The 23,479-nt window shown below is 38.2% G+C and overlaps 1 protein-coding gene across 4 annotated transcripts in view; it reads left to right on the forward strand.

The window, feature by feature from the left end:
- Positions 1 to 10,873, forward strand: part of GTDC1 (glycosyltransferase like domain containing 1) — a 406,950-nt gene extending 396,077 nt beyond the window's left edge. For all 4 annotated transcript variants that reach the window (XM_061135437.1, XM_061135439.1, XM_061135436.1 and 1 more), the window contains 3 exons: positions 2,605 to 2,675; positions 3,381 to 3,472; positions 8,506 to 10,873. In XM_061135437.1, coding sequence (XP_060991420.1) covers positions 2,605 to 2,675; positions 3,381 to 3,472; positions 8,506 to 8,589 — 247 coding nt within the window. In that variant the 3' untranslated portion in view covers positions 8,590 to 10,873. The remainder of the gene's footprint in view (positions 1 to 2,604; positions 2,676 to 3,380; positions 3,473 to 8,505) is intronic.
- The last annotated feature ends 12,606 nt before the right edge of the window (positions 10,874 to 23,479 follow it).

Genomic DNA, 23,479 nt, shown 5'->3' on the forward strand with positions numbered 1-23,479 from the left:
CTTGTAGACATGCTGTGGAAACCATAACATAAAATATGAGTTACTTACAATAACTAATTTTAATCCCATCTGCTAAGTATGACAACATTAGCATTTCCACTTAATTAAAAACACCCTTAAAGCAGCAATGTTTTAATCACTCCATTTTATTTACTCTCCTCCGGTGTCACTTATAATTGTAACTTTTTATTTTTTAATAATGAGGGATTTTTTTCTCCTTGCATCACACAAAAAAGTGCTGTCGATAATTAGCAGTCTTCTGTTATTAGTAGACTCAGGTGTCACAACTGTGTCTCATCCTCATTACAGTAAAAAATTTCACCTATCAGATTCATTATTGCTAGATAATGCGACTGAGAGCCTTTGCAGGCCCTCCAGAAAAGTAATTCAGCCAAGCAAAATTATCAGCTAATTATATTTAGAATCAAAAGCCCAACAACTATTTGCAGATAAATTGTATGAATTGAAGTGAATAGATCTGAATATTAAGATTCATAGATTTAGCAGATGATTTGTTAATTGGAATAAAAAGGTCATTTGCTAGTCATTTTAACAATAGATCAATTGGAACCCTATTTATTATTTAACTGGTAGTGCATAAGAATTGAAATGATGAATAATTGTATTATTATCATGAGATGATAATTTTCTTCAAAATAGCAAAATATGGGAAACTTACGAGAAGGAATTTTATAAATTTCTTTTAAAATATTGTGACAAATTTAATATATTTTAGTACACAGTCCTGATATAAATAACGTGTATAATAAGGTGTAATATTTTAGAAGTCAAAATTATACCCAAAAGTAGTTGTTGTATTTATTCTTGATGAAATAAAGCCACGAATAAGGTAATTTACAAACAAAAGGTGGAACCTAAGTTTGAAAATTTTTTCTTCCTAAATCAAATAATGTCATTCCTCTCTCACTGTATTTTAATTAGCAGCGGTTTTTTGGAAATGGCAGAGTACATGCTCACATGATGACTCAAAATGTAACTTGGCCTGCAGTTTTCTTTCGGGGAACAGAACACTCTAATTCAAATCCATTATTAAAAAGCAGATAACATGTGCACTTTCTGAAATGCCTGTGACTTCACTCTTTTGATTTTATGTAATTATAAGAGAATGTTCGTATGTATTTGCTTTTCGATTGGCACAGCGTTTTAAAACTGAGTGTCTTCAGATAAAGTGCATATTTTCTTTTGGTTCATAAAGAATATCCCCAGTTTATGTGCTCAAAACTTTTGTGAATGTTTTATAATGCAGTCACAGTGCAGTTTATAGCTGTGCTTACGATAAGAATTTCTACACATAACCTACGTATGTAAAGAAAATAAATATTAGATGTTAGTTTGGATTTTGAAATTAATCGTTAGTAACTAGAACCTATCCCTTTCCACTGTGTTATCTTAAAACTGCTAGCAGTTCTCAAGCAGAACTTTGAACACAGTATTTTTCCAAACTTTGCAGCTCAAAGTAAATACTTTTCATTTAAACTAATTTCAGTTATAAAATAGGGAAAACATCACCCACTTAAAAACAGCTTAAATTGCATGTACTTTGTCACTGTAAATAAACAAGGTAAACATTGACATAACTTCAAACTATTCTTGGGTTGAAAAAAATCTGCAGTTCAAAATAAAATTCCGCCTTTGGTCAACATTTTGGATGCAATTCAAAGTTTCTCATAAAATAAACATATTTTAAAGAGTGTTTTGAATTTCACTGCATAATTCCTAGCCAACAGAAATTACAGTGGTATCTTTAAGGTTTATTATATGTCAGATCAATAGCCATTATGCAAGACTAACACAAACCCTGAAGAGCAATACCTTTCTTCTACTTAACCCTTACCGCTGGGACATGAAGAAAAACTTCCTATAGTTGGTCCTTAGGGAAATCCTCTCACAGAGTGAAACTTTCTTGTTTCTTTGTTTAATAATAAGAGTATTCTTTTTTGGATAAAATGGAAACTGAGCTGACTTTCCAGTCAAGAAAGCAAAATACTCATTAAGGTAATCTTAATGAGAGTTTCTCAGTCAAACAGGGAAATAGTTTTACATCCTGCCTAATAACAAACTATTTTGAAGCTTTAACTTAAAATGAAAATGACCCATCACAACAGATTGTAAATTTTTTTTCCAATGTTTTTTAAAGTGCCTCGATGATTTCTACATCTAGGGTGTTAAAGTTAAGTATTTGCTGTTTTATTTAAACATTTTGAAAAATGAACATTCTGGGGCTTTGCAGCATTATTAAGAAAAGCTGTCCATACTTAACCATGTTGTTACATGTGTTTATCTGCTGATTATAAAATGTGTTAAACAGTATTTTAAAAACAACAAAAAAAAATGCAGAGCTGCGCTTTGATTAATTCAGTGAACAAAACATATGCTGTTGGTTCTGTTCTATGAAATTCATATATGATCAATAAAATCTTTTAAAAGAGCAACTTTGGCTTTTAGGATTGCACTGCCGACCATGTTTTTTCATCCCAGCTAACTCTGGGCTCATACTGTTAACTTAGCAAACAAAACCACTTTCTAGCTAGAATGGTAATGTCTTTTTAATATATTTTTATCCTCTTTCTAAATTTTCTCTAGGTTGGAAGCTGTGTATTGTGGGTGTTACCCGCTTTGTCCCAAAGATTTGGTTTATCCCGAAATATTTCCAGGTAGCTGCTTTAATGTACTTTTGTCTTTGTTGAAATTTACTACATGATTCATGCTAAATTAGAAAGTTTGAAAATAAACTTAGGCAGGAGCAATTGTTTATTTGGCAAGTCAACATGTTAGTGTTAAGGAAAATTTTATGTGTTTTAATACATTAGAGTAAGCTTATATTTACCATCTGTTCTTTTAAGATAACAAAAAAGCAAGTTTTCAAATAGCATTCTTCATTGTTAGCATACACATCCCATAATGATGGATTTTTATAAGCAGGTCAGCATTGCTGCAATTGCTTACAGATTTTTTTTTTTAATGATATACACAGAGAAAAATTGAGGACTGAAAGTCACACCAAATTATTTCAACAATTGACTAGTTAATAATATGCAACTGTTGTACAGAGTACATACGGCTATCGTACTTGTTCTTTGAAAAAATTCTCATCACTAAATATATCACATATGCATTGTGTTACATTAGAATAATGTATTTTAATCACCCAAAGGAGATGTCTAAACAGCACAACTACACAGTCTTATTTAGCATTAAACATCCTTGTGAGCTGAGGTAACCTTATAAAATCATGCTTAAATAATGTAAAACACAAGGCGGCACAGAGCAATATGCATTTTTAATTAGTAAAGTGACTAATATCGGGTGTGTGCTTTGAGGTTTTTGTTTCATTAAAAATGTATCTGTTTTTCCTGCAGCTGAATATCTGTATTCTACACCTGAACAGCTTTCAAAAAGGCTCCAGAATTTCTGCAAGAGACCAGATATTACAAGAAAACATCTCTATAAGGTAGTTATTGAGAAGAGATTTACGTGGTATAAATACCATATTGAAGTACAAAGAAAAATCTTAAAAAAAAAAAAACATTTAATTAACATACTAATGTTTAAAGGAAACATGCTAGGGAGGGATATTAGTTGTTACACTAACAAGGATTAATTAAACTAGAAGCCAGTTGTATTAACCTAGGTCTTATGAAATACGTGCACTTAATGCATGGTACATGCTTTTTTTTTAATTTATTGTTTTCTAAGATGACTGTCCTTTACATTTAGCCCCAAGAGGCTTATAAAAATGAACCTGGATTAATGTAACTCATTAGTTTAAAAGGAAGTAAAAGGAAAGATTCTACAATTATACTAATGAGGATAAGCCTTTCTTCCCATCATAATGAAATCTTCAGTCCTCAAAAATTCAGGTGAATGACATTTGTGAAATTTGGTGTTCATTTTTTAAATACTTTAAAGATGATTTTGAGAATCAAATGTTTCCTTTGTCTAGTTCAGTAAAATTACATAAAAACCCTCAGTTAGTTTAGAATTCAACTGTCAGTCTCCTCTCTGAATGACAGAGGCAAAAGGAAAAGAGTTTAAATAGCATCATCATTCAGTCCCTTCATTCGTTTTTTTTTTTTTTTTTCCTTGTTTGAATGAAGAATTTTACATTGTTGGAATAACAACAGAGAGACTCTCCTAAAAGTCCAAGTAATTGAACTGGGATAAATCTGCTTTACGAGTTGTGAAGGTGGCTCTAGGCCATGAGTAATATACCTTTTTATATTCTTTGAATGTAGCATCTTCATTTTACATAAATTTAGTATACTTTACAAGCTAGCAGTTTTATAATCCAGCATATTTTAATTTTCCTATGTTAATATATATCCTTTCTACATGAAATACAGCCCGATGCCTTTTTTCCTCTCCTTTCCCTTATCATGGCCTCAGATACATACATATTTACATAGTGATACATCAAAACATGACTTTGTTTCTGCAGGAAACAGTTAAACTTCAAGAAAAAGGGAGAGAACCAAAAATGCAATTTAACACCCAATTTCAAGCTCATTATCTTTCATTGTCTATTAACTTGGCAATGGTTCAGAAGGTAGCTCATAATAGTTTAAAATGCTGACTGAACAATTCCAGGCTTCAGTATTACTCCTTCAGTCAATACGATTGTATCGTATTCGTAGGAAGCTTCAAAGAGAAAACAGTCTTCCAAGGTTTACATCAGATTTCCTCATTTTGAAAGTTCAGTCATGGTCTTGTTTGGGTAAAATGTTAATTTAGTAGTTTCCCACATAACAGACTGTCAAAATACACAGATTATGAAATTGAAGAAATAGAGTAATATGTATTAATACAAATAGGTTCATCTTCTACATATGACACAAAGCTATTTTTTAGTGAGTTTACCATCGGAATATTTTTTTTTTCCTTCTGGTGAATTTTTGGGCAATTTTTTTTTCAGTTTTATTGAGATATAATTGACTTACTGCACTGTATATGTGTGAGGTGTGCCGCATAGTGATGGACGTATGCTTTCAAATGATTAATGATTACCACCACAGGTTTTACTTATCACCCATCATCTCACAGAGGTACCAAAAAAAAAAAAAACCGGGAGAAAAAATGTTTTTATCTCATGGTGAGAATGGTGAAGCATTTTTAATTGTATTTCCAACATCAGAATTTATCCATTTTTAACTTTGCTTCCAGGTAGGCATTATCATTCCTGTTATTTTGGATCTGCAAATCTTTAATCATTTCAAAAGTTACTGCAACAGGTTGCTTAGAGTTACAATAAAAAACACATCTCCAACTGAGATATTTTAATATGGCTATTGCCATAGCATAGCCCTAATCATTTCTTTTACCAAAAGCTTCTGGAAAAACTCTGAAGGAATGTCAACTTAGTGGTACGCAATTAATATACCAAATTGTTCTTCCTATAGCTTAAAAAATAGCATATACCTTAAATGTTTGTTCATGTTATTCTGGTTTACATATATTACTAGTCCATGCACCCTAAAATGGTCCAACTCAGTTTAAGAAATTAGTGTTTCATGCATAAGTATTTATAAGAATTTCTATATATTATTCATTTTATGTACTTTTTAGCATGGATTTTTTTCTTATAAATCTATTATACACATTGATATATATCCTCATTCATAGATCTTGATGACATTGTATCCAAAAATTAATCTCAAAAATGAATAAGTTAGCCCAGGAATTAGAAATAATCAAGAGCTTTATAACGCAGTACCAGGACAAACTGATAAAAATCACAAGGACCACAGATCTAGTTGGGTGGTTGTAATAAGATTTAGAGCTAAAACAGAAAAGGAATGCCAGCTATAACTTTATCATCAAGATTTAATACATTACACTATTATTTTTTTTTTTTACCTTAACATTTTATAAATATTCACATTTCAGGTAACATTCGCCCTCACTAAATATCAGAGAATTATTTTCCCCAAGGCAGCTTTGTACTTTTAGGCAATGGAAGAGACTTTTGTGTATATTATACAGAGAGTATTGAGGTTTTCTTTTTAAATTTATTCCATTGGACAGTGCTGTTTTGCTTTTAAAAACATATGCTTCTAAGATCTAAAAGGATAGAAAGTCACTGAATTCTTTAATTTGCTCCTTTTATATTTTTACACCTTACTCTTTTTTTCTGTTGTTAAAAGTTTACATTTTAAAATCATCTCAACTACTTATCATGTAGAGTTCACTTTAGGATAAGATTTTTCATATGGATTCACACTTAGAAATTTAATGACTAGTATAAGGCTACTAACACTTGGCTTTTTTCTCACATGAGACATTATACTTTCAATATGAGTGAGAGTTTGGGGGCTACAACTTGAAGCAGGATTTGAAACAGAATGCTAGTAACTGAAAAGCAGAAACAGAATTTGATACCTTTTTTTTCTTAAAGTGACTCTCTCTGCTGCAAAACTCCATGCCCATGACTTCTCACCTGAAATGGTTTTAGACTTGAAATGTTTAAATTCCTCGTGCGCATGCAAGTGTGCTTCTTCTCTCTCTCACACAGACATTTTACTTAAGATATTTAAAGAAATGCATGCAGAAATCACATTTCTTAATTGTTTTTAAAACTTAAAACCCTGTTCTGAATTTTTTTTAAATCTAAAGCCATTTCTTAAAAAGTTTGCCACTAGGCTCAGCCATTGGACTGCAGGTTTCTTGTACACAGGACACGTCCCTTTCTAAGTAGGTTACACCCAGCAGCCACACACTTGCCACAGAGATAAAGTAGGTTTCACTTCATCTGTAATAGGGAGCTCTTTTATGACTCTTGAACACAAGATTCTAGAAATAATCATAAAGTAATCAGCCAAGGATTAACTTCTAACAGTAACATAGTGCTTCCTTTTACAACCCAAGTAAGTCTCATACCGGGAAGTTATATTTTTTTTGGTCTCATTTTGACAATGGGAATTTACTTACTGAAAATTCCCAACAATTATTTGAGATCAGTACCTTATGCTTTTAGAAAGCCTTTGATCATTAGATTTTAAAATGCTTTAGAGGAAAATTTCTGTTCACCCCCTTGTTACCAGTATTGAAAATAGCACAAAAGTACAAATGGGGTAGTTATATAAAATATATACTCTCAGGACTAACAGTAGGTTTTCATTCCCACCCAATTTTTCATTTATTTTTATTTATAAATTGAGTGATATTCTGTGTTAAAAAAAAGAGAGAGAGAGATGCCACCCTTCCTTTGCTTTACGAGGGTAAACTGTAGTTTAAGTTTTTTCAGATGATAGCAGCTGATTTTTATTTTGTTCCCCTCTTCAAGTTCTTTCACATTCCAGAAACCTTTATAACCTGCTGTTATTTGGAGGAGAGGATAATTTTCAGATTTCTGCCCAAAAGTGATTCCAAAGAGTGATTAAGCTTACAGTTCAGACTCAGAGCCCAGAAAAGCCATTTGCGGTTGTCTTAATTATATCAGGTTATATCTCCCCGAACCACAGCCAAGCCACTTTAAGTTTCCTTCAAGAGACTGGTCACTTTATAGTCCCCTTTTAATTTGAGCTTATACTCTAGATGTGAATAAGGTGGTGCTCACTAGTATTAACACGCCTCCAAAGTCATTACTTTTTCCTTAAAAAATGAAAACTTAAAAGCTCATGACATTTTTAGAACTTCAAAACCTCTCAACTGCACCAGCACAATCTAAGGCAAATGATCCGTCTCAATCTCTCTCCCTCCCTCCCCGTTACTCTTCCCTCTCTTTCTTAACTTCTTTCCTTGATTTTGTTTGGCTTGGTTTTCCTTTGATTTGTTTAAGTAAAATGCAAGCAAAAAATCTTTAGCACAATAGATATACTCAGGGTGATTAAGATCAGTTAGAGGTTTTGGCTGCTTCTCTTTCTCTGCTACTAATTTGTAGCCTGGCTCTAGGTGAACTTCTTGGCCTCTATATGATTCATCTATAAACTTGGAAGAATTCTTTTTTTCTTAATTCTTAATAGCATTTTCCCCCTGAGGTCCTGCTATAATGAAATAATGAATATAAACCCGTTTGTAAACTTGAAGTGCTTTATAAATTCCACGTAATAGTAATGGCATTTCTCTTGTGCCTTCACCACTTAAAAGTAAAATTCACATTCACAAAAAAACATGTATTAAGAGTGTTGTCTATCTTATGTTTAGAAAAGTTAAAAGTTGGATGATAAACTTGTAATAGCTGTCATCCATAACATAAACCAGGAAATTTGTGTGCAGTAGAATATACCCATTTGCAAAAAAAAAAAAAAAAAAAAAGCGGGGTTGGGGGGGGAGCTTTCCACAATGGTTGAAAATATTGTTACACTTCAAGCCAATCAGAAACTGGGATTTCCTGAGGTGATGAAACTTGAGAACCATTTACTTGGTGGCTTTTTGAAATCTAATTGACGTAAGTTATGCAAATTTGCAGTATGAATTTTCAGCATGCTTTAGTCTTTCGGGTCGTTAATGCTTCTTCATTGCTTTCTCTTCTCTCCCTCCCCCTTACAGGGTGAAATGGCTCCTTTTTCTTGGGCAGCCCTACATGGTAAATTCAGGTCTCTGCTTACAGCAGAACCTAGGGAAGATTTGTGACAGATGGGGCTAAGTCACAAACTTGCAGCCTAAGGCAGAATCTGTAGAACTTTCCAGAGTGTGCCCATATTTACCTGATCAGAGAGAAAAGAAAATCTGCAGAGGAAGCTGAGCCTGGCTGCTTGTCATAGCTGACACAGAGCCATCTGCCACAAACCTGTGGCGGCTTCAGATCTCCAATCCCTGCCACCACCCCAACTCAAATTAAATACAGATTCCTAGAGACGTTATGATGCTTACACATGTCCTCGGCATCACATGGAGGAGACTGTTCAAAAAAAATATGTGGCCTGTTGTGTAACCGCACTCATGTATCCCATATGTGGTGCCACATTGAATTTCCGGTTGAATCCGTTTTTATCCTTTGTACTGGATGACATGGTGCCTGAATTCTTTCTTTTCGCCGACACGATGGCAGCCAAACTGCAGCTTCAAACGCTCTCACTTGGCTGGGTTTCTACCTAGGTTGCCAGGTTATCATTGGAGCCTTCTTGTGTCCTCAGAGGGCCACAGGGCCTGGAAGGAGGATCAGAATGCTACTGACTAATTGGGCAGCCATCTCGGAATTGTTTGTGGGCAAAGAGCTGCTTTAGCACTTTTCTTTTAGCAAATTAATGACTCCCTGGCACCGGGGTTTTAAGTGAAGGTATTAATAAGGAGTCTGGCAGGTATTCCCATGATTCACAGAGTTACATTTGCATTTAATTTATCTTAAAGAAAGTTGCAAGATAAACAGCTGTAATTCAGACAAACATGGGAAATACACTAAGTGGGGCCATCTCGCCCATAAAATGAACACAGAGATACTTGTTTTAATTTTTTTCCAGGGATAAAAATAGAGAAATAAAAATACTTCTTAGAAAACAAGTAATTTTGATATAAATGTTTGTCAAAAATATTTGCATCCAGCTACAAATATAATCTTCTTGAGATAAATCACTTATGATTCCAATAGTCAAGCTGGTGTATTTGTTAATGTCAAGATATTTTGAATGGCTAGATTGTAAAATAAATTTTTAATAAAGTGCCCACTGCAATTTTTAATTAACATATCACATTTCCATGTAAGTGTGTACATCTATCTGTATGTTTCGCTCGGAATACTTTCCTTGTGTCAGAGACAACGAATACAATTGTTTCTTTTCCCGATGAACAAGGATCTGTTTTGCAAATGTTTGTGAGATATTATGACATTTCCAAGATTTTCTTTGCATTCTGGAAAGCAGGAGGTAAACATTTGTAGTCATTAAGGTAAAGTCTGTTGATAAACCATCTTCTGTTTACTGACAGGTAAATTGTAACTCTCCTAGCTTTTGAAATGAATAACTTCTATAAGCTGTAAAGTGAGGAACAGCCAGGGAGAAGGGGGTAGACAAGGGCCAAGCCTGGCTCTTTGGCTTTTAGAAGGACTGAGTTGTCTAGCAGGCATCTGAGACAGAGGGGGCACTGGTTCAAAAGTCTGGTAGGACCCATTTGACAGATAGCAAAAGTGTAAGCAGGAAATAGATCAAGGTAGAGCCCTCGAGCTAGAGGCGGTCTTGCAGATCAGAAAAAAGCAGCAGTTCAAGGCCCAGGAGGCCAAGGAATTTAAAAGCAGGGAGAGTTAAGAAGCAGAAACAACAGGTTCTATCTCTGCGCACAGTCCTCCCTGACCAGTGTGAGAGCCCTATGTATGATGGACGTCACAGCACTGGATTTGAGTCCTCCTCCCGTTCTGAGAAGGCACTGGACAAATTAGCCCATAAAACAAAGGGCTCGGGAATTATTTGAGAAGTCCCTTCTGGTCTGAGACTGTGAAACTTGCAATCTATCGGTTATGTTCCTTTTGAGTGCAAAAGCTAATATAAAAAGGCCTAAGAGCTTTTTAGACTCTTCTCCTGAGCAGGGTTTAGCATCTAAAGGGATGCTTCAGTTAGAAAGGTGCCGTGTTATAGATAACGTCTCTCAAAACAATATTATACTCTCACAGCCAAGAGACAGTGCTTACTTCATTATGTCCTACTATGATGAGCTCACATTTCATAGTGAATCGTGTATTATATGCATAACTATCCATATATACTTTTCTCACTAATTCAAGGGAAAACAACATTAATTACCATTCAGATAGTGCATCTGAAACACTTAAATATTTGCCTGATTTTGGCAAACACAATATTGCAAGTTACCTGTGTACAAAGATGCTTTTCTACACCCATAAGCTCAAATCAAATTTTGGCTTTAGCTGTGCCAGCATTACTTATGGAATAAAAATTTGCAATAAAGTGGTCACTTCTTAAAACTATACTGTTGGATTTGGTATTAGTGCAATAAATAAGCAATAAAAACTCTTGTAAATGTATAATCCGTGACATTTGAAAAGATGAATATATATGTGTGTGTGTGTGTGCCTGTGTGTTTCTCAACAGCCATGATATGGTGGCATGGATATTTTGTTGAGGAAAATCGACAGTACAAGCTGACTCTACTTCCTGCTTTCCTTGTACTGTACTAAGTCACTTCAATCATGACTAACTCTCTGCAACCCTATGGACTGTGGCCCTCCAGGCTCCTCTGTCCATGAGATTCTCTGGACAAGAATACTGGAGTGGGTTGCCTTGTCCTCTTCCAGCGGATCTTCCAGACCCAAGCAGGGATTGAACCCTCCTCTCTCAAGTCTCCTGCACTGGCAGGGGAGTTCTTTACCACTAACGCCACCTGGGAAGGCCCTGCTTTCTTCACTTTCACTAAAGACAGCAGACACTCCCATTATTTCTTATTTTGAGTATGGATGTTGAAAATTTTTGTTTGTTTTTTTTTAAACATTCAGTTCTTTTCATTTTGTTCTCTTTTAGATTAATCATTAAACCAATTTTAATCTTAAACGTGTTTAAAAGTCTGCCCATTATCAACCCTGACACAGTGTTCAGGATGCTTGTCCCGAATTTACCTAACCTGTGTTTCTGGCAAGGTGTTTCTGTAATAAACAGAAGAGCACCTAGTTCTCAGTATACTTATTTATACCAGGTTAACCAGGAATAGGTCAAAAGACCTTTCCCCAAATGCACCTGGTTTAACAAGCATCCTTGAGATATGGTTAAGTTTAAATGTCCTGCTCCAGCTCTCAGTTCTTCAAACTTGCCACATAAAGATGGCAGAACAATCAGTAAGTCAGTGAAAACTCAGCCATAGAGGGCTGCACAAATTCACTTCAACACCTTGAAATGCATCTGGAAGCAAAGATTTCGTTGTATGTTGAAGGTGTTAATTATATTTGATATTTTTAAAAGTAAAATCTGTTTTTGAGAAAGCATCTGCTACCCAGAAATATTATGAGCCACAAAAAAATTTTTCATTTCAGTCTCAAGATACTTTCTGAGGATGAGAGAATCAGTTTTCAAATGAGTCCATGCTGCCTTTTAATGTTGACATATTCTGTGAGTTTTATTCTTCTATTGACTATTGACAGGTGTCCCCCTAAGTGCCTTTCTGTTTCAGTGGAAAACTGGAAAACAAGTTTCATTTTAAAATATGAATTGAGATGTACAATGACTGGTGCCGCTATCATGTGCCCTCCCCTCACAATTATTCATTCAAATGTAATTGGCAAGGTTTTTAAACTACGTAAACAATTCTACAGGATGCTCAAAGATATGTACCTGTGTGCTTAAAGTAAAACAGAAAACGGGAATTAGCACCAAATTTACAATAATGGTTAAGTCAGAGAAGTGATGGTAGGAAGATTAGACACATAACTGGGAAAGGTGCGGTACCTTAAGAAATGGTCTGTTTCTTAAGCTGGGTCATAGCACACACAGTCTTATTTCTACCCTTTATGACTTCTTGTATGTCTTAAATGTTATTATTGGATATACATTTTGATAGAGCTGTAGATATCTTGGTTACCATCTGTAATATAGGAGCTATAATATTCTGCTACCACGCCATCCTTAATGTTTCTCAAGGTGATGGATGGAGTCAGAAAACCATTTTCCTTTCAACAGTAAAAGAAACTGCCCTCACCACCAGTTTTGCATGAGAAGACTTTCCTTGGCTTACTCGGAGCCAAGCACTTAACCTTGACCCTGCAACAACCCATACTTTGAAGGAAGTTGAACTTGACTGTCTGTGGGTTCCTTTTTTGGGGGGCTAATGATCACCGTTGCTCACTGATGTGTGTGGTGTTACAAATAGAAAATGGAAAATTAGGGCTCCAGAAACTCCTTTTTGAAGAGTAAAGAGAGGAAGATGGAGGAAGTTATTATATGAGCTGGTCTTTTTTATCTTGAAAAATTCAGAGCGTTGTGGTAGGGCACAGAGCTGTCTGAGCTGCGAACCGCTCTGCCCACTTCCTGCGCTGTTACCTGTTCCCTTTCGTCTTTAAGACAAGGGCTTTCATTGTCATCATCCCATGAAAAGAAATCCTCCAAGTATCTTTGGGATGCCCTAGCTGCATGTGAGTTATGTATTTAGGGGTCAGTGCCTTCTGGGGTCCTCCTAGCACCTAGCACCACCTTAGTGATTCCTTTTTCTCTCCCATATCCCTGTGGTAATGACTTTCAACCCTAGGACAGGTTCTTCATGGTTCCCATAAACAGATACAAAGAACTGATGTTTCCTAAGAGATAATCTGGTACTTCCCCTGGTGGCTCAGCGGTAAAGAATCCACCTGCGATGCAGGAGTCAGAAGAGATGCAGGTTCAAACCCTGTGTCGAGAAGATTCCCTGGAGGAGGGCATGGCATCCCACTCCAGTATTCTTGCCTGGAGAATCCCATGAACAGAGGAGCCTGGCAGGCTACAGTCCATAGGGTCGCAGAAGTTGGACATGCCTGAAGCGACTTGACATGCAGGCACATAGAAGATAATCTAAAATGTGTACTGTCATATTAGTTACTGCATTTAAATAGCAGACCCAAGATGGAATGCTGGAAGATGGGATTTCTACTGGAAATACTTCTGCAACACTTTTCTCAAGGAATTTGAAGTCCTTTATATCTGAAAATGTAATGTTTCCATCACCATTTCACAAGTGAGGAAATTAAGGCATCATGTTAAGGCCTATGTAGGAGCCAGGCTGACTTAGAGAAACAGAAAGATGTTCTGTATGTCTTTGTATAAGCCTTTCTCTGCACAGGACACTGTCGTTGTCACCTACCTGCCTTTCAGGAAGCACCAAGGTCAGTATTGATGACTCACTGGGACCTCTGGTTCCCTATTATTTCCCCCCTCACCAGGCAAAGGGCAGCAGGAGGTAGCCCACAGAGAGACCCTGTAGATTTGCTCATATTTTAAGTATTTTTATTATGACTATTATTATATCTGCAGGGAAGCATTGGGTCTCTACATCCCATCCCAGGCCCTTGCCACGCCCTGTGGCTTTCACACTCTGTAGGACTTACACATCATGTAACTTCCCTGGCCCTCCTGGCAAAGCATTTATGTTTGTAACCTCCCCATTGTAGATGTGAGGAAACTAAGAGCTGAGTCCTGACCAAGTTGCTTTGGGTCCCCTGGAGACACAGGTCTAGACTTCAGTCTCTTTTAGGAGGTTGTGGTCAACTCATTTGGTCAAGTGGTATGGTTGGTTTGGCGGTGGTTTAGTCACTAAGTCATGTCTGACACTTGCAACGCCATGGACTATAGCTCACCAGGTTCCACTGTCCATGGGGTTTCCCAGGCCAGAATACTGCAGTGGGCTGCCGTTTCCTTCTCCACACCATCCCTTAAAGGAGGTGAAGGGCAATAGATCTGTCCATCTTTCCCCCCTTCCCTCCTCTTACTATCAGAAGAAACACAGACAAAGAAGTTGCTAGTACTTGGCTATAGATTTATTTCATGTTCCTCCTCCCTGGCCTGGCTACACTCATAGTCCAAGCAACCACAAGGAGAGGAATGCAAAAAAACTGACTTCTGGTTTTAAACTCTCTGACTTTCTGGTACCTGTGATGTTTCTGAACAGCTGTCTTTTTGCCTTTCACATCATACAACTAGACACTGTCTATCAAACAGATAGGCTGGCCCTTTATCCAAAAGGCAGTCCCCACGATCTCGCCCTGTGCAAAGGGCCTAGGGCAGAGGGGGCAGGGGGCATCAGTGCAGAAGCACCTTTAATTGTGAAGCAAGGGCCTGCTTCCTCTCATCCCAAATAGATAACCCAGAAATTACATCCTGAAACTTACTTCCGCAGAAAGAAAAGGAAGAGGAGGAATAATTTTTAAAAGAAGATATTCCTAATACAGTATTAGACTGTAATTCATAGGGAAATTTATGCCTGAGATATGAATTTCTGAAAATAGCATTTTTTAAAGGGAAACACTGACACATCCTTAATTATAGAGTAATAAATACCAATGGTATATTATCTTCTGATATTTCCTTACACAGATATCAAAGCATGCAGCTGTCTTTGAAAACTGATAATCAAGTACAATATAAGTGTATTACATCTTGAGCTTACAGCACACCCTTTAACTAAGCAGCCTCATGAAGCAGTTCACAGTGAGAAACAGAGCTGCTTCGAGTAGAAACCTAACTGAACAAATTAGACTTGAATTGTAACTTAAGAATCATAGTCAAACCAAAATGCCTGTCCTTGCCAGGAAAGGCATTCCAAAGGCAAAGAGCACGCCAAGTAAAAAGCCTTTGCTTCAGGATTATGGAGGCAGTTCTCAAAAGCCAGCATAACTTAATGATCAATCAGAAAAATATAGAGCAGTAACTTCACAACCAAAGGATGCATAAAAATTGTACAAAGCATTAATAGTGGAAGAGGAAGGAAGAATGGGATTTTAACAGAAGGTATTAAGGTCTTAGAAAGCTCTCTTGATTGCTTTCAAACCAGGCAGCAAAAAGAAAGAGACAAACATGGTCAAAGGAAAAGTACGTGGACAAATGTGGGGGGTAGGAAAGGAAATGAAGGTTAAACAAGGCCAATATGATTCAGAATGAAAGGGAGGGAGGCTAGGATAAGGAGCCAGCTGCAATTACTAAATGTTACATTAAGAAGAGCTGCAATGGAGAGGGGAGGTCTGGATATTTGACTAAGTGGATTAATGCCTTCTTCCTGGGGTGTCTGAAGATGCAGATTTTAATTTATTTGGTACAGGATTTTATTGTGAAATTCTTAGGGGGATGGGGATAAATAGAGGCAGTTATAAACACTTAGAAAGTAGAAAAGGGGAACATAAAGGCTTTTCATAAATTTAACTATAATAAACAGTGTTTGAAGCTATGGACACAGGTAAGGAAAAAAGAATACTAGTCCATAATAGTAGAACTTACAGGAAATTTAGATGAAATTTAAAAGGCAAAAAATAAATAAAAATAACCACATAGATGTGTGAAGCCAAGGATTTTGAATGACTTAGGGGCTGGTTTTATTGCTGCTCTCCTTTCTCCACCCATTAAAAATAATAAATCATAACTCTGGCATTTAGAAACCTAGTCATGAACATCATTTATTAATATAAACTTGATCCTGTGCTGTTCTTCCGTGGGTGGTAAAAATAGGAACTAACAAAACTGGCCTAAAACAAGGACAGCAGGGTGATCCTCTCAAACACAGGAAAACGATAAGGAAAGAAAAACTCCTAATTTGCTCTTTCATCTTATTTATTTTACTGAAAGAGAAAGTCAAAATGTGGTGTGAGTGGCTAAATCAAGACTAGATGCTTCAGGGGAGATTTTAAAGATTTTCCTAACTATGTATCAAAAGGGTGGGGGAGGCTTGGAACCTAGTGTGATTTACAGCAATTTATTAATCTGCTCATCTACTACCACTTCTGGGAAAGGTGGCAAATAAGTAAGGAAGGCTCTCTACCTTCTACAGTGGAAGCGAGGAGACCAGAAAAAAAGAAATTTAATCGTTTCCTGAGTGGAACGCGTCTGTCATTTGGCTGGCAATCAGTCCACGAACTTACTGGTTCAGGCGTTTGTCTGGCCAATAACGTTGGAATCATTTAAAGTGAAAATATGGATCAGGAGGTATTTTAAGAATTACTAATATGCAGCTATTAATCTTGAATGCAAATAGCATTATCTGGGGTGTGGGCAAATCACTTAACTGGAACCACATGAAAAAGCACTGAATTTTTTTTTTTTTTTTTTTTTTTTAATGCTGTAAGGAAAAAGGCACTGATGGAAAAATTACAAATAAAAGACAGGAGACTACCTACAAAGAGGAAGGCTGGTAAAATGACTAAACAAGGTGGTCTTACTGCCTCCAACCTGCTGCATCATTTTTCTCAGTAAACAGATTACTGACAAACAGAGCCAAATACCTCTATTTCTCAAGCTGACTCAGCAACAAGAGGAATAAAATACGAAAAAGTGCAATGCCTGGTGGCTCGGGGTGATCCTCAAAGGTCATCCCTTTAGTTTCAGTGTTCCAAATTGAGGGCGCAGAACTAGAGATGTGTGATGGTCACAGAGTGGGATTTGGCTTCTGAACACCACCCTACCATAAGTGAAGGATTTAGAACGTCACAGAGTTGAAGTGGGATCTTAAACCCCAGAAAACACGGTAGAGACTGTTTTGCGATCATAATGAATAAGAGAAAAGGTATCAATGCATACATGTCTCCTTTTTCCTCCAGAGTCCAGAACCATCGAGAACCTTGTGCTCTCTGGTGCTTGCAGCTATGTTCCCTGGCTTTCTATGGGTTCAACTTTGCTCCTGGATTTCTAATCCTGTGATACCAGGCCAGGGAAGGAAAAAAAAAAAACCGCAATCTATAAAATTGCAAAACAAAACGTGCACGTGTATGCGTGCCCGTTAGTTCGCTGAAAATAATGAATAAGCAGTACTTAAAGCGTCAAATATTAAAACTTAAAAATGTGTTTTAAGACTTTTTTAGGAAACAAAATGTACTCTAACGGAGTATTTATAGTCTTTTTTTTTTAATATATAGAGGGTCCTCGGACCTCTGGGTGCATCAGCAAACGGTCCTCCTACACGAGGAGTGATCCGGCCTCAGGCACCACCTACCCAGGGTCCCCCACTACCTAATGTTGTTTTACATTTGCCCCGTTAATAAAAGGGGTGTGGGGCGAGGACGACGAGAAGAGGCATTCACCCCGCCCCGACCCCACCCAGCATTCTGTATTTCCTTTTGTCGTTGCAGTCAGCTGACACGGAAAATGTGTACGGTTCTGCTTGCCTTTTAATCTGTAATTAAAGATTCCTTGTCTGGGGCCGGCTACTTCTTTTGCCCCTTCCCTCCCTTCCTCTCAGGACTTCCGCCCTCGCTCAGGTCTAGCCCTGAGCCGCAGGCTGCGGGCTGGCGCGGCCCGGCTGGGCCGTGGGCAGAGGGGTGGCGGCGGGGCGCGCGGGCCTCGGCCTCACGCAGCGCTGGCCTGCCCGAAAGCGCGCGCCCGGGCGCCAGCCCCAAGCCTCCGACGAGCCTGCTCCCAGCGTCGGGAGGACAGCGTGCCGGAGCCTCCGAAACCGAGAAGGGCTGGGAGGGTGCGGGGCCTCCGGGCGCTCGCCGCGCACCTTCTCCCCCGGGCCGATGTGCCCGAGCTCCGGTTCGCGGCGGCGCTCGCCCTCGGTGCCCCGTTGGGTCCCGTCCAAAGCGCGTGGAGGTAGTTCGACACCTCTCCGGGAGCGAGAAAACGGGGCACAGGAGGACGTCGAGGGCGCAGAGTCCTCACCGAGTCCCCTCGGCAGCGCCTGAGCCCGGCAACCGAGAGCCAGAGGAGCCCCGAAGCCGCTGGAGGCGTCCCCGGCGACCGGACGGAGCGAGCCCCACGCGGCCGCCGCGCTCCGGCTCACTCCTGCGCGGACTCCGGGGCAGAGCCGCGCCGGCACGCGCACGCCGACGCGCGCACAGCCCGACTCGCGCACACTCTCACGCACACACGCGGGCACGCACCCTGGCACGCGCGCACCGACAGTCACGTGCTGACACGCGCACGTGGCGGGTGGCCCAGGTCTGCCCTGGCCGCTTCGTGCCGGGCTGACCGGTCCCCCACCGCACCACCGGGAAGGCGGCGCAGCCCTGACGGGCAGAACTCTTCTCTAAGTATTTTACTGAACCTGGTGCCTTGAGTCTCAAATCTCAGGGGGGAGAATCCGATGAAGATGAAGCGAAGGCCAAGAGAATGATTTCTCTCCCTCTGTCCTTTTTAAAATTTCTAACTTAAGCAAAAACAGAGAAGGGAGTAGGGATGGGCACTGCAACTCTCCAGGCAAAGATTCTATTAATGTTAAAACACTCCTCTTCAACTCTCTCACATATTCAGACTTGTGATTTTAATGCCACTGCCAGCCCTAAGGTTGCTTTCCTTTTCACTTCATACCTGTGTCCTGGATTGCAAACTTTCTCCTCCTGACCACCGGTTGGTTATTTTGGTGGAGCAAAGAGAGCAGGAGGCCGGGCGAGGGGCCACAGAGAAGTTAAGCAGTGTTTAGTTAGAAGAATACTAAGAAGCATCACGTTGATTTCCAGAAAACTTGGGAAAACGTTAAACATTTGGAGGCGTCTTTGTTTTTAAAAGGACCTCTTCCCCTCTAGTATTACTGTTTGTCCTTAGGTATTTATTTGTGTGTACACATTTAAGACTGTGTGTGTCAGAGAAAAATGCGCCTTGTTCGTGGTTTCAGCAGGCCCCTTTGCTCTTCTGACCATCTAGGCTGTAGCACATTTTCCTCTTTCTTTCCCACCGATAGAGATTGTAGGCTGAAGTGGTGCACTGCAGTGATCACAGATAAGAAACCTTAGCTGGAGTGTTGGTGACCATCACTGGCATCCATAGCTCAAGATTTTACCCCCTCTGGTTTGAAATAGTCCTCAAATTGTAGGCTTGAAGATAGAGGTTGGCTGATTGTTTAAAATTTGAGTGAGAGCAGTCTAGGAGTAAACCGAGGTAGGGAAAGGTGGCCAGCCCAAGCTCATCCTTGAAAGGCAGAGCAAGAACATTTGGGAAGTGCATAGAGACAACAGTGTCTGTAAACAGTGATAATCATGGCTTTCAAAAATCATAAAACGGATTGAAATATCTGATTCATTATTTATTCATCAAGACACAACTTTGCACATCTGAGAAGAATGTTTGAAAACCGAGTGCCTTCTATTTTGTATATCAACTCACCAGATGGATCTCCTTTCCAAAATGTGGCCAAAGGGTTAAAGTTGTAATTTTAGAAAGGAATCTCAGGAAATGACACTGAGATCTGATACATTTCCTTTTCTCTCTGGCAATTATATCCCTCAAAGGAAAAAATACCTACTTATTGATATAATGATAATGTTTCTCATTCAGAGTACAAGTGTCAGAATGATCCCTGTTTGTGGAAATGCTTTTAAAACTGAGTACACTTCGACTACTGTGAGAACTGATGAGCAAATGAAGGGGAACTTCTTTTAACTCCATAATAGCAGGTTACATTGTAAATGAACAGTGATGGTCAAATAGCCAATTATGGTATAAATATCCCTTGTTTACAGAGAGGTGTTAAATGAACCTTTGGAGTACAAAGTATTAGTCCCATCTAAGCCCCCATTTGTTCTTCAATCCATTATGTCTTCCCTTAAAAAGGCCAGTGCCATTGTAGGTAATATGCACCCAGAACATACTTCTCTATGTTGATTTTAGTTTGCTTTATTTCAATGCACACTGCTGTTTACTTTTTAAAATTTAAATAAATGTCAGCATTGTATAATTTCTATGTTAACAAAGCAGTGAGCAAAATCCCTTGTATGTTTATAAAATATTATTGTTTAATTCACATAGTTTAGAAATTCCAAATGTTGAGAATAGGAAGGAGGCCAAATACCATCTGTTTATAACTATGATGCATCGTAATATGTGTACTTTTTAAAGGAGTTTGGTCAATCATGCCACTATTTTATCTGCTTGGAATATGTTGAAGATTTAAAATGTAATTTACAGGATTACTTTTAGTGCATTGCATCCAACTATGAGTTGTAAAGAAATCGGTCTCTTCTGTTTTTCTCAAATTAATCATGTAACAGCCCCAATTAATGGGGGCTGTTAAACGTGTCGCTTTTTGCTTAGCTCCAGAATTCTTCTGACTTTGGCTCAGTCCACCTTCTTGATGCTGATAAAAACTCCAAGGACAAATGAAACAAAACACTCCTAGCTGTGTCTTTCTGCCAGGAGATATTCACTTAGAATGGGAGGCAGGGTACGGTAGCTAATAATTAGCTAACATCAGCCCTGAGAAATTACCTGTGAAATACCCCTTGGTACTGCGTTGAAAAACAACATTTGACATTCCCTGTTTTAAAATAGTACACGCTTGTCCCCAAGATTTCTGATTCAACTTACCTTTTATTTCAAATGCATCTAATTGCATACCATGAAACAAAGGGAGTACATTCATTTGCAATAGATGGGCAGGTTTGGGGTTTTATTTTTAAGTTACAAACTCAAGTACGGAGTGCCTTTCTTTGCAAACTGGAAAAATTCAGCAACTGAGGCTTCTTTTCAGGGCAGACTTCATGTTGTTGAAGGCCAGAGGTGGCTTTATGCTCAGTCTCCTGTCGGGGTAGCTTTCTCAAGAAGGAAGAACTAAAAGCACACATTTCCTGAAAAAGATTTGGAAAATGAGATTAAAAAAAAAACAATGATTAGCAAATGATGGTTCCTTGATTAATCTTTTTAGCAAGGCTGAATCAGTAGAAAGCTACACCTTGAAATGCTTTTATAGACAAACACATGCAGAAATATGAAAACACTCTACCAATTACCTAGGGGTGTTATCGGTGCTTTACTTAGTTGAGTTTTCAACGGGTGCTATGTACAGTGCCTCCTTTTGCATTTAGCAATATCTGTTTTCATAAGCATTGTAGTTTTAGCAGCTTCATCTAAAATTCTATCAATCTAGATTATTTACTTACACGTAATTAAGAACATTAAGAGTCCTTTTTCTGAGTAAACAAACTGCACTATATATACATTTTTTAAAAATCTAATTGTTACATTTTTTAAATCTGGGACTTTTTTTTTTTCCTTTCTGGTCAAATTTTCCACCCCAAAAATGAACCTACTGGGTCTTTCTGTCGTAAAGATACGCTCAAGCTTGGTTTCCTTTGAGTTACAATAGGAAAATGCCAGACTCTTTTTTTCTTAAATAATTGCTCAAGTGTAGAAAGAGTACAAAAGAATATAAGAACAAAATGAAATGTGAGGGATACAGAGGAAAGAAATTGAAGAAAGTAGAGAGGAAGAGAGAGGAGAGAAGCAAAAACTAACTGGGATAAAAGAAGCTTATCAAACAGCTTTCAAAATTGCTTTGACCAACATAAGACACACCCATTAAAATCATCATCATTCATTGAGATGTTAAACAGCTAAGGGAAACTCTTAAGTGAATCTTGGTTGATACTTGTGGACCAGTTTTTCCATTCATGCCTGACTTTTTTTTGGCTGTGCGACTCAGCTTGTGGGATCTTAGTTCCCAGACCAGGAACTGAACCCCAGCCCTTAGTAATGAGAGCACAGAGTCCTAATCACTGAACCACCAGAGAATTCCTTCAAGCATAACATTCTGAAGAGAAACTTACATTAAACATCCATATCCACACAAGGAGGTGGGGAAAAAGTTTTCAAAGCATTTACCATCTAGAATTAAGTCATACATACACAAAATAAACAAGACTTTGTATAATGTATTATTATATGTTACCTACTGTAGGGGTAAAAATAAAGAAGATTTTAAATGAAGGAATTATTGAGACATACTTTACTCCTGAGTACCTTGGCTAGCAGTTATATTCTTAACCAGTTAAGCAAGTCTTTAAGTGTATAAACCATTTGGAATCCCTAAGTCTAATGAATTGCAGCAGATATATAATTGATTCTGAAATTGGCATGTAGGTGTGCATTTCAAGTTCCCTTTAGAGCTGACTTAGTACCATGGCAATGAACCACATATGCACATGAGTCGTTAGTTACTATAGAGCCTTGAATTTAAGCCATGTAGCTTAACCAATATTCAGTGGACATTTATAGGTATCATATATAAATTGGGTAAATGATAAAAAGAAAAGCATTAAGAATAAGAAAAACATATGGGAAACTATTTGCTTCTTCCAATTAATCTAAAATACACCAGAAGCTTTTTCTCATTTATGAAGAAAAGAATCTTGTTCTTGTGAAGAATTACTGACCCAAAGAAAAGTCAGATGAGGACTGCAACTAAACAAACAATAAAAGCAACAATAACAACAACCAAAAACATTGCTTTTTTAGGAGAAAAATATGAAAAGTAGTAAATTCACCCATTTTAGAAATTAAGAAGAAAAGACATAAAATTTAATACACACAATAAATAATAAATATTCTTCTAGTTTCCTATGATGGCTAATTAAGAAAAAGCCCATGTGGAAAGTTTGGAAGAGAGATGAATATAACAAGGTAATTAACTCTTTGCTCCTTCAACCTTAAAGGAGAAAGAGCAGAATAAGATTTCTTTTAAGTTTGGACCTGAAGCAACCTCAGAGATCAAATCTGTGCAAAAGAAATAAAAGGATTCTAGTAGCTCTTCATCTCGAGTCAGATCTTGTTTTTGGCCTCACTCTGATCTTGGCACCCCAAAGTCTCAGCCCTGGGGTTCTCTGCTCTTTGATTGAGCTCCTGCCTTTTATCACATGTGTGCTGTGTGCTAAGTCACTTCAGTGGTGTCCACCTCTGTGCCACCCAATGGACTTGTAGCCCACCAGGCTCCTCTGTCCATGGGATTCTCCAGGCAAGAATACTGGAGTGGGTCGCCATGCCCTTCTCCAGGGGATTTTTCAGACCCAAGGGACAAATCTGAGTCTCTTATGTCTCCTGCTTTGGCAGGCAGGTTCTTTACCGCTAGCACCACCTAGGAAGTCCTTCTCTCACACATAGTCAGCAGCTTTGTTCTCATGGGCCTTCTGTGATGGAATCCACCATCTGGT

This window comes from Dama dama, chromosome 33 (assembly GCF_033118175.1).
Source record: "Dama dama isolate Ldn47 chromosome 33, ASM3311817v1, whole genome shotgun sequence".
In the NCBI taxonomy this organism is placed as follows: Eukaryota; Metazoa; Chordata; class Mammalia; order Artiodactyla; family Cervidae; genus Dama; species Dama dama.